We start from the raw sequence: 13,979 nt of genomic DNA, 5'->3' as shown, positions 1-13,979 counted from the left end.
ATTAGAGTCATAGACAAATGGTGCCTTGCCTTTCAGGGTGAAGCAGCCAGTGTTACAAATTACAAGGGTTGTGTGTTTTTCTCTAGAATGATTGTGTGTAACCAGGTGATGAAGTATATTCTGGATAAGATAGATAAAGAAGAGAAACAGGCGGCTAAGAAACGCAAGCGCGAGGAGAGTGTGGAGCAGAAGCGGAGCAAGCAGAATGCCAGCAAGCTCTCTGCTCTGCTCTTCAAACACAAGGAGCAGCTCAAAGCTGAGATCCTGAAGAAGAGGGCGCTCCTGGACAAAGAGCTGCAGATCCAAGTACAGGTAGGCGCGTGCTCCTTGCCTGGCCAGAGCTGAACACAGCTTCTTTCCTTCCATCTTTAGTTAGGCCTAAAACTCCAGCTCACTGTCTAGGATTTACATACAAATGTTTGTCTCCCTAAGAGTAAAAGGCTCCTTGGCTTTTGAAATGAGGCAGACCTTTGATAGTATAGCCAACTTCCTCTAAGCTGAGAGGGCTGTGATGTCTTTTTGTTTTGTTTTGCTTTGGTTTTTCCAGATAAGATTTGTCTGTAACAGCCCTTTTGGCCTGAAACTCACTCTGTAGAACAGGCTGGCCTTGAACTCACAGAGATCTGCCTGTCTCTCCCTCCAGAGTGCTGGGATTTAAAGTGTGCACCACCACTGCCGGGCTTGTGCTGAGCTTTCTTCCCCGTGTTGGGTGTGGCGTGGCTTTTAGTGCCTGTGCCATCACTTGTCAAGAACACATTTCAGGGCGTTGGAGGAGGGAAGGGAGAGGGAACTGGGCTTGGTATGTAAAATGAGAAAGATTCTTTTTAAAAAAAAAAAAAACACACACACTTCAGAAGAATGCAGAGGAATGTGAACATAGAAAAACAAATGCCCCTTTATAAAGACAATTCTTCCTAGCCTGAAAGTGATTCTGTAGGCACCACTAATCCATTCATGCATGTTTACAGAGCTTTCTGATTAATAAGCAGACTCCTGAAAGCATCAAATAAGGTGTCTTGCACATTTTAAGAAAATACCCATCAGACCAACAAATGACATTACATGACCCAAAAGCCTGGAAGTCTTCCCACAGAAGATAAGCCAGTCAGGGCCAGCAATCAGGTTATTCACTGGAGGAAGATGAGAGAAGGAAGCACAAACTGAAAGAAAGAAGACAGAATTGTTACTGTGTGTGATGCGGTTATTACACTGACATCCCCAAGGAAACCACATTAAAATTCTTAAGAGAGTTAAGGTTGCCAGAATTAGTACTAATGCAGAATACAGCTGTTGCCACAGTGTCTTGGGGAAGAGAGCCCCTTCACAGTAGAGTCAGAAAACTTAAAATACATCTTCACAGATGGTGCTGTGGTCCAGTTCAGGTAAGAGATCTATTCACAGAGCATCAAACATTTAAATTACAGCCTCACGCTTGACAGTATTTGACTATTCGGGGCCTGCATAACCCTAATCCTAGCCCTTGGGATTCAAGGATTCCAGGATTCAAGGCGAGCCTGGTCTTTACATAGTGAATTACAAGGCAGCCAGAGAGAACTTCATAATGAAATCGTGTCATTCTCTTATATATATAAATTTTAAATGCAGCCGGGCAGTGATGGCACACGCCTTTAATCCCAGCACTTGGGAGGCAGAGGCAGGCGGATCTCTGTGAGTTCAAGGCCAGCCTGGTCCTAGTTCCAGGACAGGCTCCAAAACTACAGAGAAACCCTGTCTCGAAAAACCAAAAAAAAAAAAAAAAAAATTACATACAAAATAAATACTGAAAAAAAGTACTGTTGACTTGCAATTGCTTTATTCTTTCTTTCATTTTATCTTTTTATAAGCATCTATATAAAGCCTTTGCCTTTGGTTGATTTCAAGCAGGATCTCTCTTTAGCACAGTATTGGCTTCAAATTCCTGGGTCTCCTGCTTTAGCCTCTTCAATACTGGGGTTATGGCCTGTGCCTCCATGTCCAGGGAAGGACCACAAGATGACACTCAGAAGGTTAAAATGCTTGTCCTCAACCCTGGAAGCCTGAGTTCCACACACTAGACCTACCTCTCTCTCTCTCTCTCTCTCTCTCTCTCTCTGTGTGTGTGTGTGTGTGTGTGTGTGTGTGTGTCTCTCTCTCTGTCTCTCTCTCTCTGTGCATACCTGGCTGTCCTGGAACTCACTCTGCAGACCAGGCTGGCTTTGAACTCACACAGTTCTGCCTACATCTGCCTCCTAGTGCTAGGATTAAAGGTGTGCAGCACCACTGCTAGTTTAAGTAGATCCTTCTAAGAGAGTCTGCATATGAACTAATACAAGACCTAAAACATGGCCTGCCTGGCAGGTAGTGAACAGAATAAGAGAGACTGTCCTTGTTTTGTCTAGATTTAAGACAGGAGACCTCAGAAACAAAATATACTCTATTTTCTAACCGGGTGCACAGTCCTAGCAGTCAAGAGACAGAAGCAGGAGGACAGAAGCTAATGCACTTCTTTTGTAACACAGTGAATTTGAGACTAGCCTAGCCTACTTGAGACCTCGCCTCAAAACAAAACAAATCCCATAACAAATTAAAAATATCTCATAACAAATAAAAAAAATTCACCAAATTACACTAGTTTCTCTAAACACATTTGGCCATAAATTAGGATCCCGGGCCCGTGAGATGGTTCAGCTTGTCACAAAAGCCCGATGACCTGAGTTCAATGCTCAGAAAGCTAAAAGAGCAGATGTGGTCAGCCATGCCAGCTTTCCTACAGAGGTAATGAGAGAGGCGGGAACAGAAACCCACCCCACAACTGACACCACACACACCCTGGCTGACCTTAGGGCTCTACTAAGCTGGGACATTCTTTTAAAATGCTAATCCACACTGTCTCAAAAAAAATCCAAACACCCTAAGTACTGCTCTAAGAGGGGCTCTACCGACTGCAGTTACCCCCTCATCTCAGCCTGTGGCTCACGCTCCAGCAGCTGAGCAATAGCTGGATGGATCCTTGCATTCATGGGAAGGAGAGCCTTCCCTGGACAGGGAGGGATGGAGGGGAGGGGAGGAGAGGGGAGGGGGGATATCCAGGTGCTGCCCAGTTGGCTACGTCTAGTAGCCCTGGTGATTATCTTGTCTGTCTTCATTTGACCCCAGGAGGAGCTGAAGAGAGACCTGAAAATGAAGAAAGAGAAAGATATGGCACAGGTGGTACAGGTCAGTGCTGCCACAGTGTCCATACCTGCAGCACCAGCACCGCCACCAGCAGCCCCTCCAGCTCCTCCTCCTCCTTCGCCTCCCTTGGCACATAGTCTGCCACCTGCAGGCCACCCAGCAGCACCACTGCCTGTCACTTCCCAGAAGAGGAAGCGGGAGGAGGAGAAGGACTCCAAGTCCAAGAAAAAGAAGATGATCTCCACCACCTCAAAGGAGGCCAAGAAGGACACCAGGCTGTACTGCATCTGCAAGACGCCCTATGACGAGTCCAAGTAAGTGTCCCGCCCCCGCTGGTGAGTGAGCATTTGTCAGCATTGGGTAAGGGAGAGCCAGTGTGGGGCTGAGCTTCCTCTGCGTCAGATACTTGGCTTGACAGTGCAGTAAGGGGGCTGTTTCACATGCTCGTAGGTCTTGCTTGTCCTCAGCAATGTCCTTTTCTGTCAAAAACAAGCTTGCTGTGGCCCTCTTTGCTTTCCCAAAGCTCTTTATGGACTTGCTCCTAATCCGCAGCACTGCGACTGGCACTCAGGGCTTCCGATCTGTGGTGGCTGAAGCCCAGAGTCCGTCCCAAAACAGATGGCACAGAGGCGTCACATCAGTTCCCTTTTATTAAATATATATATTTGTCTGTTTCCACTCTTACTGGAAAGAAAAACGAAAAACATAAATAAAGTGTTCCTTTTAAGCACTTTGTGAGTTTGACATTCAAAATTTATGAGCACAGCAATTGTAAGCTGTTTTTGACAGTTATGGCTTGTTTTTGGTGACATAAATGAGATTTTAGAGATTAGTCCATAAATATATTTTCCTGTTCCCTTTTTTTAAAATTCTGTCTGGAACATGCAAAATATAAGTCGGTATTTTACAGTACCAAAAGTTTAACTGTGCTTTAAAAAACAGATTTAGCATTAGAAATTCTTAGTGTCTGTGTGTGGTGACGGGGAATCTGCTCCAGTGGCGCAGCTGAAGTCCCATCAGTTGCACGTGTCTGGGGAGACTCTGCTGGGGGCCACGCTGCCTGTTGAGTGCAGCAGAGTGTAAACGTCTCACTTCCTGTGTGTCCCTCATTGGTGATTGTTCATCATGTAGAGTGGCACCTGGGAACTAATTTCCCACTGTAATGGAGTACACGTACGTGTGCCTCACTTTAAGTAAATATACTAGGGGCGTCCTGAAGCACGCTGAGGATAGGGAACTTTATTTAAATCAGCTTTGAGCTGACAAAAGTCTTTAGTCCACAGAAGAACATTTTGAAGTAACTTCTTGGGATACTGATGTTGCTTAAAATGAGGTACACATGTACATGTACTCGTTCAGTTGAGACTGCACATTATTTTGTGGCTATTTCACTTTTTTTTTAGTTTGCCATTGACATTTCAACATAGCAGATCCATTCACTCCCTGTCACAGTTGGAGTAACTGGTATTTTATCAGTGCTTTGTGTTCTCGGTCCAAACCAGCCTGGTTTGAGCATTGAGTCACGAGCTTCTAAGGGAGGATTACTAAAAATTGAAACTCAGGTCCTGAAGTTCCTTCCAGAGCACATAGTACCTAAAGAGGCGATATTTACAGGGCTTCAGAAGGTCCACATCTGAGGCAGGGCATGTGGGAGTCGTGGTTCAGAAGCAAGGGTCCCTGGGAATCTGCTGGCATCTCACTGTGTGTTACTCTGCACAGTCTGAGGCGTTCCTCTCGGTTAACTTGGTAGAGTGGAAGGGTACCTACCAGTGGTAGCCAGGCCAGCCTGGTAGCCTGAGAGCGAATGCAGCCCTGCACAGCACCTGGGCTCCTTTCCCTCCCCCTTCACACACACTCCCCCCGCCAAACTCGGGAAACAGGGATGACTGCATACATGGACCTCTCCTGACTCTCTTCACATCACGTTTGACCATTCGTCCTCCCCACCTGGCTGGCCTGCATGTTCCTTTACTGTAACTTCTCCTTGTGTTTGCGCTTTGCTTCATTTCCAATTGTAAACTGTGAGATACATTTTCAAACCTATCTAAGAAATAGCCCTGATATTGAAATGGCGTCTGTAGAATAGGTTTGACAGATGTAAGTCTTTGATTCTTTGGCTTTGGTTTTGTGCCTGTTACAATTTCACACACATTCATTAAGAGGAAGCCATTACCATTGGTGTGTTGTTAATTTTTTTTCTTCAAATTACAGTATGTTTTAAAGACCCATATTTCACTAAACAGTGTGTTTGTTGAAATGGATGTGAGTGATTACGTGGCCACCCTTGGTACAGTGTCAGATGCTGTAGTTTGCCACTAGAATGGTTGAATTCAGAGGGTGTAGCTGACTCATTGCAGAAATGACCCTTTAAGAAAGTGAATCAGGGTAGGGAAGACAGATTTACATGCCATGCAGCTCAAAATGACAACTACATTGTCATTTCATTGTGAATACTTTTAGGTTCTATATTGGCTGTGATCTTTGTACTAACTGGTATCATGGAGAATGTGTTGGCATCACAGAAAAGGAGGCTAAGAAAATGGATGTGTACATCTGTAATGATTGTAAGCGGGCACAAGAGGGCAGCAGTGAGGAATTGTACTGTATCTGCAGGACACCTTATGATGAGTCACAGTGAGTTGATAAGAGCATCTGTTTGACAATTCAGGAAGCCGCATTGCTCAACTGGTCCTTAATCTGAAAATGAAAAGCAGGGCCTCTGCTGTGTGTGTTATACACCTATCTACAAAGACTTTCCAGTTTTTTCTCTTTCCTTCTTTCTCTCTCCTTCAAAATGTATGTTGCTTCCTAGTGAATGATTGAGTTGCATTGGGGGAAATGTGGTTATAACAGTAGATTTGATTCTGATTCTTCAGTATGTATAGAAAGTAATGTAATGAAAACAGCCTGACTGTGGGACTCCCCTTGTCTGAAGTGGTGCTCGCTTACAGGCTAGAGAAGCACCCTTTGGGATGAGCTGTGGCTGCTACTAGGTCACGGAGTTTTTAACTCTTATTTGATACGGGACTAGTTGAAAGATAATTTTTTTTGCCCTATTTTAAGCTTAAAATCAATAAAATGTTTTACATTTTTCCTCAAATTGGTTCTTTAGTATTACTTAGTACTTAATACATGTTTGCTATTGTTCTTAACATCTAAAGTACTTGGTTAGCACATTGGAATGTCAGTCTCAAGAGTAGTAAAACATCATAATACTGAAGTTATTTTATACCCCAGGGGTTAGCCAGTTTTCATTGCATGGTGGTATTTAGAGGTAAATTCTAAGCAGAAGTAGCCCGTTCTTTCTGGCCTCACATTTCCATTTTGGATCTTGCAGATTTTATATTGGCTGTGATCGATGTCAGAATTGGTACCACGGGCGCTGTGTTGGCATCTTGCAGAGTGAGGCAGAGCTCATTGATGAGTATGTCTGTCCACAGTGCCAGTCAACAGAGGATGCCATGACAGTGCTCACACCACTGACAGAGAAAGATTATGAGGGCTTGAAGAGGGTGCTGCGCTCCTTACAGGTGAGAGGCTGCCGAGGGTGGCATCCAAAGATGAAACTAAACCCACCAGACTGTGAAGACATGCCTAGGGACTGAACTTGTCATTCTCCAGTGCGCACACCTGCCTGTCTCCCAGCACTCGGTGAAGGGCTAGACAAAGTGCACTTTTGTGCGTTCAGTGACATGAAGATCCTGAATGCCCCATCTCTGCTGGTGCTTGTCTAACGCTAGAGAGTCGGAGGGCATAGACGGGAAAACAGTTTGATTCAAGTCTGGTTATTCTCTCACTGAAATGAAAGAATAGGGAAAATTGGGAGTATTAGAGATTAGTCAAAACAGGACATTGGGGGCTGGAGAGATGGCTCAGAGGTTAAGAGCATTGCCTGCTCTTCCAAAGGTCCTGAGTTCAATTCCCGGCAACCACATGGTGGCTCACAACCATCTCTAATGGGGTCTGGTGCCCTCTTCTGGCCTGCAGGCATACACACAGACAGAATATTGTATACATAATAAATAAATAAATATTTAAAAAAAAAAAAAAAAGGACATTGGATAAATCTCTGCAGAACCATGGTCACAGAGTCAGAACTGGCAAGTCAGTCCCCGTTCCTGGCTGCTTAACAGCTATGCCTGCCACCTCATTACCAGCAGTGGTCATCATGCACACTTCAGACCTGTCCACCCCAGTTACTGAAGGGATTGCTGTGCCAGCGTTCCTCAGCTGGCAGTTCATCATGTAGGAGCCAGAGTGTAGATTGCATGACTCCCTTGCTGGTGTCCCATACCTGTCTCCAAGGGCCTCAGATCAGAGCCACCTTTGAGGACTGTGACTAAATCATGCTCATTTAAGAAAATTTGTGACTACCATCTGAGTCACCTTGTATAAACAATTTCCTTTGTTGATCCGGGAGTTAGCTGAAATATATGTGTGTGTTGTGTTGTGTGTGTGTGTGTGTGTGTGTAAAATGTACTTCTGCTGACACTGATGACACTTGTTCTTTATTGTAGGCCCATAAAATGGCTTGGCCTTTCCTTGAGCCAGTAGACCCCAATGATGCACCAGATTACTATGGTGTTATTAAAGAGCCGATGGGTAAGTGCTTGAGCTGAACAGGAACATGTTTCTCAGGAGTCGTGGGCAGCATTTTATCATCCATGATGCTAATATATCAGGAGAATATCTTGGGCATGCAGGTCACGGTGTAAACTGTATCGGTCACTTTAGATGGTTACTAGAGGCAGCTTCTGAAGCTAGGTTTCCTAGGCACTCTTAGTTCAGACTGAGTCTGACTCCTCCTGCCTGCGCCTCCCAAGTGCTGAGGTTACAGGAAGGCACCACCACCGTCTGGGAATATCTATTAAAATTTACGTGTGAATACCTTTAAGCTAGCGGCTGACATGGGAACAGAGCATATTCATGGCAGCAGTGTTTGTGCTGGCATAATGCTGGAAATGCAATAAACTGCCAGTTCAGGAGTCACTGAGTCACACCGTGTATGAGCAGGGTTCTGCAGCTCTGCAAAGAATGGGTGGAGTCAGGGAACCTGGCTTGATGGACAGGCAGATCAACAACCACCAGTGGAAAGCCAAGGGGAGGGAAAACAGTCGTATAAGAAGGGGCAGCTGTGTGCAGTTGACTCAGAATAATGTGCCAGCTGAAGAAGTTTTAAAAAAGCAAAAAAATTTCCAAACCGTTGAAGCTTTCCCTCTAGCTGATAAGAATTGGGTCCTTAGAAGAAGGGAGAACATGAAGCGGATGGGAAGGAAGATTCGTTAAACCCATCTGAGGGCTGAGCAAACAGCTCAGATAGAGTGTTGGCCTTACAAACTTAGAGGCCTGGGACAGTCGGTGATGCCCATTCCCTGTTTGGTGTCTTCAGAACAGTGATTCTGATGCCTTTGTGTGGCTTAGCAGTTGAATGTACTCAAGCTGGAGAGATGGCCCAAAGGGTATAGGACAGCTGGCTGCTCTGCCAACAGGCCCAGGATTGAGTCCGGACACCCAGACAGATACATGGTGGTTAACTCCATCTGTAGCACAGGGGGATCCGGCTCCCTCGCTCAGCACACGCACATGGTGCTTTCAAAGTGATTTGTTCTTAATTTATTAGCCAACTTCAACTTTTAAAATTATTTTTGTCTTGTGATTTTTGAGACATTTCATTCTGTAGCCATCTTGGCTTTGATCTTCCACTGAGAGCAGTCAGCTCCAAGTGGTGGACTGATAGACGTGAGCCACTGCTCCTCAGATTCACTTTTAAAGAGCCAGGGTGCTTTCCAGTGTCTCCTTCTGCTGTTGTTAATGTCAGCTCAGCGTCATATGCATCTGTTCTTAGCCATGTCAAAGAAATGCAGACCTGCAAGTCATTGTTGGGAGAAGTAAAAGCTGCTGTGTCTAGGTTTTAAGCAATAAAACATCATATTCATGTCATCTCTAATCCCTTTTTGTTTTGAAATGGGGTATCACTCTGTAGTCCTGGATGCCCTGGAACATGTAATCTTCTGCCTCAGCCCTCTGGGTGCCAGAATTACTGGTGTGTACCACCATTCCCAGAGGCAATTATATATTTACTAAAAGTTCATAAAGGTGTATAAAAATGTCTAGATGATGTAGACTAACTTTAAAATGGTAGGCTGCTTTGAGAGCTCAGTGAATCAGTGTGGTGTTACTAAGCTTAATGTAAGATTATAAAACCACTACTGATGGTATTCATAATTCTATATTGTGTTCACACCTCAGGATTTTAATTAACCTTAGTCAGTATGCAAAGTTGTTTGTGTTTGCTGTTTTACTATACTATGAAAGATAAAGATAAGCTGGTGGTAACACACACCTCTAGGTGGATCTCTGTGAGTTTTAGGCTTGACTGGTCTACAGAGTGAGTACCAGAACAGCCAGGACTACACAGAAACCCTGTAGGTAAAGACAGTTTCTGCTGGATGTTAGTGATGCACGCCTTTAATCCCAGTTCTAGGGAAGCAGAGGCAGGTGGATCTCTCTGAGTTCAAGGCCAGCATGGTCTACAGAGCAAGTTCCAGGATGCCAGGCTACACAGAGAAACCCTGTCTCAAACAAACAAACGGGGGGGGCAGTTGAATGAAAGCTAAGAATGAAAGTGCTTTCTTAGGAGCAGCCAGGATGAAGTCTTAGAACCCAAAGCAGAACCAGTGTTAAGCGGTATGAGGCACCCTTGCCTATTATAAACTATCCTCCAGATGTGGGATTCGAAGTAAACACGCATGTTGAGTTCATGAGAGCTGCAGGACACGACCGCATTGGGAAAACCTTAAAACTTTGAAAATATTTATGTTTTGTGTTTTTAAGACCTTGCCACCATGGAAGAAAGAATACAAAAACGGTATTATGAAAAGCTGACAGAGTTCGTGGCAGATATGACCAAAATTTTTGATAACTGCCGTTACTACAATCCCAGTGACTCCCCCTTTTACCAGTGTGCAGAAGTCCTTGAGTCCTTCTTTGTACAGAAACTAAAAGGATTCAAGGCTAGCAGGTAAGCGTGGGTGTTCAGTGTTCTGATGTAGATCATTTCTTCAAGCTCTGTATTGTCTTGGTGAAGGACTGGCCAGTGGAGTCTTCATGGTAAGTTTGTTCCTTCAAATAAAATACTATTCCTACAAAGTCAAGACTACATTATGCTAGGCTTGGCAATGCTCAACTCTAATTCCTGCACTCTGGAGTCAGAGGAGTTGGTGAGTTTGAGTTCAGCGTGGTCTACATAGAGAATTCAAGGCCACATAGGGCTATATAGTAAAACCCTGTCTCAACAGACGATTGATGATGGCATTCTGACCTACTCTTCAGGGTGGGAGGAGGGCATTACTGGGAAAGCCCTGTGTCTGTTATGTGATTAAAATGAAGTCACTTTGTGAAATGCTGTCCATGGGAGTCTGTCTGCAGGACCTGTGATGAACAGGGAGGGCTCTGCCCCCCACCGTTGAGCCACGCAAGGAAAAATCCACAAGAGGGCTTTACACACTTTCCCTGAGTTATGTGTCCTGTATCTTAGAAATCATCAAATGATGGTTTTCTGAGTGTTTTTTCTACATTATACTAGACCCTAGGTTCTTAGAGTTTTTCTTTTCTTTTCTAGTTTTGTTTGTTTGTTACTTATTATATATACAGTGCCCTGCCTGCATGTCTGCCTGCACTCTAGAAGAGGGCATAAGATTTCATCATGCATGGTTGTGAGCCACTAGTGGTTGCTGGGAACTGAACTCAGGGCCTCTGGAAGAGCTGAGCCCCCTCAGAATTTTTCTAAACCATAAAAACACTGTAGCAAATTTGCATGAAATTTTGTTACTGTGACCTTCCTGCCCTTTGTCCCATCTCAAGTTCTTCCTCCAATAGAGGCTTGGTACCTCTCCAGTGTTGGCAGCTCTATCACTATTACTACTCTGTGGCCTTAAACACCATCGTTCTCCACGCCACCCACCACTGGATCAGTCGCAGACATTCAGGTCCTGGAGACCTTGGGTGGGTCGGGCCTGGGCATATATTATCTAAGGCATTCCTAAAAGATTCCATTCCAAGTATCAAGAGTCAGCGCTGTGGGCCCCAGGTGAAGCTCAGTGACAGAGCGCTAGCATGCATTCTGGGGTCACTCCCAGGTGCACACACGGATACGGTGTTCTGCCTTGTAGTCTCCCTCTGCGGAAGGAAGGTCTTGGGGCTGTTTTGTCTTTCTTCTCCTATAGCAAGAGCTGCACATTAGAGTGTTGGAACATGTATAGTAGAGGAATGTTATAACAGCTAATAGCAGAGTTCACCAAAATCTCATCAACAGTGAGCAGATGGGGGAAAAAAACAGTCCATGAATCCAGTGCAGACCTCGTCTGGATTCTTGTAGAGGACTAAGGAGAGGTCCTGGCATACTGCCCAGAGAACCCACATGTGTAATTTCAAACATTTAATAGAAAAACACAGAGAAAAGTAGTCTAAGGTCCATGCAACTGTGTTGGAAATAGTGCTGGCATCTAGCACATGGAAGTCAGAGAAACTCTTACCAAACTCTGCTGGGCAGGCCAGCCTCTATGACAAAGAGTGAACCATCCCCAGAATGTCACGGGGAATGCTGAAAATTTCATTCTTCATGCAAAGTGAGAATTACAAGTTGGAGACCTAGCAAGTTCCTGTCTCAAATAGCAGAGAAATAACTGCCCATCAGGTGATACTCTTGAAGATTAGCAGACACCCAAGAACAGCCAGACATGCAAGAAAAGCCTGTATTAGTGAAGCAAAAGTCCACAGTGGAGAAGAAAAATATAGTCCAGAAAGAACAACAACTTTTTACAGACAGAACACACCTCTGTGTCAAGCACGCTGCACTTTGATCCTAGAAAACAGATTATTGGGAGTAAGCAAATCTAAGATAGTAAAATTAGGAAGACAAAATTGTAAGTGCTGAAAGCTCACATCAGGAGAATTATGAAATAAAAATGTTGCTGTGCCTGAAACTCAGTGAGAAATCTAGACAGAGGAGACTGCTAGCTAGTATGCCAGGGCGGGAGGACATGCGGAAGAGCGCAGTAAAGCTTCTAAATGCCAGAGCAGGGCAGGATTAGCCTGCCGATAGTCTTCATGGAAGGGGAGGTGAAATCCCAGCTTCTCAGGAAATGTGGTCAGTTTGCATGTGTTCAGATGGGTTGATGGGACATAGTGAAAGCAGGGTCCTTGTTAATGGTGTGTGAAAAGGGCCTCCCAGGTTACTACTGCCAGGTGTGTGTTCTAGCAGAGATAAACACACAAGGAAGAAGATCTAGCCAGGCAGTGGTGGCGCATGCCTTCAATCCCAGCACTCGGAGGCAGAGAGAGAGACAGGTGGATCTGAGTTCGAGACCAGCCTGATAATAGAGTGAGTTCCAGGATAGCCAGAGCCACACAGAGAAACCCTCTCTTGAAAAATCAAAAGAGAGAAAGAGAAAGGACCTTTAGTGCCTGGCGTGGTGACTCCCACCTTGGTGGCACATGTCTTTAATCTCAGCAGCTACGTACAGAGTGAGACCTTGTCTCAAAAAGCAAAGGGGAAAAAAGAAAAAAAAAAAAAACAGGCATTGAGTCCAAGAAACAAGGGATCCCAGCAACCAACCAAGAATGCCTGGAACCTACAGTGACATTTTTATGGCCAGTATGTGTTGGCAAGTGTTCAGATCAGTAGACCACAATGGAATATGCCCAAGATAGGAATGTCTAGGGAGAGCAAAGAGTTTGGACACGAGATAACTAGTTCAAATTCAGAAAGCTTAACACTAAACTTAAACATGGCGGGGGGGGGGGCAGAAAATGCTCCTAGAACGTCTCGGTGCTGCAGAGAAAGCTCCAGAGCCAGCCTAAGGAGGTATTATTGGAAGATAGAATGGGCTTGAAGAGCGAGCTGGGAGAGTGGCTAGGTGAGCACACTTCTCATTTGCCAAAGCAAATAAAGTTGGAAGGGATGAGAAGTGCAGCTACCAAATGGAGGATGCCTTTAATCCCAGCAGAGCAGAGGGGAGGGTGAAGGAGGAGGAAAGGCTTGGTAGTCCTGGGCCTTGTAGCAAAACAAAAGGATTTGAAGAAGATAGAAAGAGGCTTAGCAACCTACTAGGTGTCGTGTGGGGTGTGTGTGTGTGTGTGTGTTATCAAACCCAGGGTTTCATTAAGTACACATGGTAAAACTGACTTGCACCCTCAGGTCTAAGGGACCACTATGACATCTTGCCACCAAGTTGCTTCTTTGGCTTTCTGTATAGTGAAGTATTGGTGTGCACTTAAGAACACTAGAACTGCCGGGCGGTGGTGGCGCACGCCTTTAATCCCAGCACTCGGGAGGCAGAGGCAGGCGGATCTCTGGGAGTTCGAGGCCAGCCTGGTCTACAAGAGCTAGTTCCGGGACGGGCACCAAAGCTACAGAGAAACCCTGTCTCGAAAAAAACAAAACAACAACAAAAAAAAGAACACCAGAACTGAATTTAGAAATTGGCTCAATTAATCCCAGCACTCAGGAGGCACAGGCAGGCGGATGTCTGTGAGTTCGAGACCAGCCTGGTCTACAGAGCTAGTTCCAGGACAGGCTTCAAAGCCACAGAGAAACCCTGTCTCGAAAAAACAAAACAAAACCAAAAAACAAAAAAAAAAAAGAAGTTGGCTCAATTCTGTCCGAAAGCATTCACCATAAAGAGTGTGCAGAGGCAGAGGCAGCGCTGTTGCATTGCCGCTGTCTCCTCTCCGGGCTGCTGTTCTCCCAGTTTAAGCAGGTGCAGGGCAGGCGGTCCTCAAGCCCTCCTCTGTTTTTACTGTTCCCCTGGCCATACCCTCTGTTT

The 13,979-nt window shown here is 45.1% G+C and overlaps 1 protein-coding gene across 13 annotated transcripts in view; it reads left to right on the top strand.

The window, feature by feature from the left end:
* Bptf (bromodomain PHD finger transcription factor) overlaps positions 1-13,979 on the top strand; it is a 113,596-nt gene that overhangs the window by 95,771 nt on the left and 3,846 nt on the right. For 8 of the 13 annotated variants that reach the window (XM_057776737.1, XM_057776734.1, XM_057776729.1 and 5 more), the window contains 6 exons: positions 87-312; positions 3,136-3,467; positions 5,614-5,787; positions 6,491-6,683; positions 7,671-7,755; positions 9,988-10,174. In XM_057776737.1, the coding sequence (XP_057632720.1) occupies positions 87-312; positions 3,136-3,467; positions 5,614-5,787; positions 6,491-6,683; positions 7,671-7,755; positions 9,988-10,174 (1,197 nt within the window). The remainder of the gene's footprint in view (positions 1-86; positions 313-3,135; positions 3,468-5,613; positions 5,788-6,490; positions 6,684-7,670; positions 7,756-9,987; positions 10,175-13,979) is intronic. The other 5 variants (XM_057776736.1, XM_057776733.1, XM_057776741.1 and 2 more) reach the window with 1 other exon arrangement.

The sequence above is a fragment of the Chionomys nivalis genome, chromosome 7 (assembly GCF_950005125.1).
Source record: "Chionomys nivalis chromosome 7, mChiNiv1.1, whole genome shotgun sequence".
In the NCBI taxonomy this organism is placed as follows: Eukaryota; Metazoa; Chordata; class Mammalia; order Rodentia; family Cricetidae; genus Chionomys; species Chionomys nivalis.
This window is presented reverse-complemented; position numbering and strand designations above follow the sequence as displayed.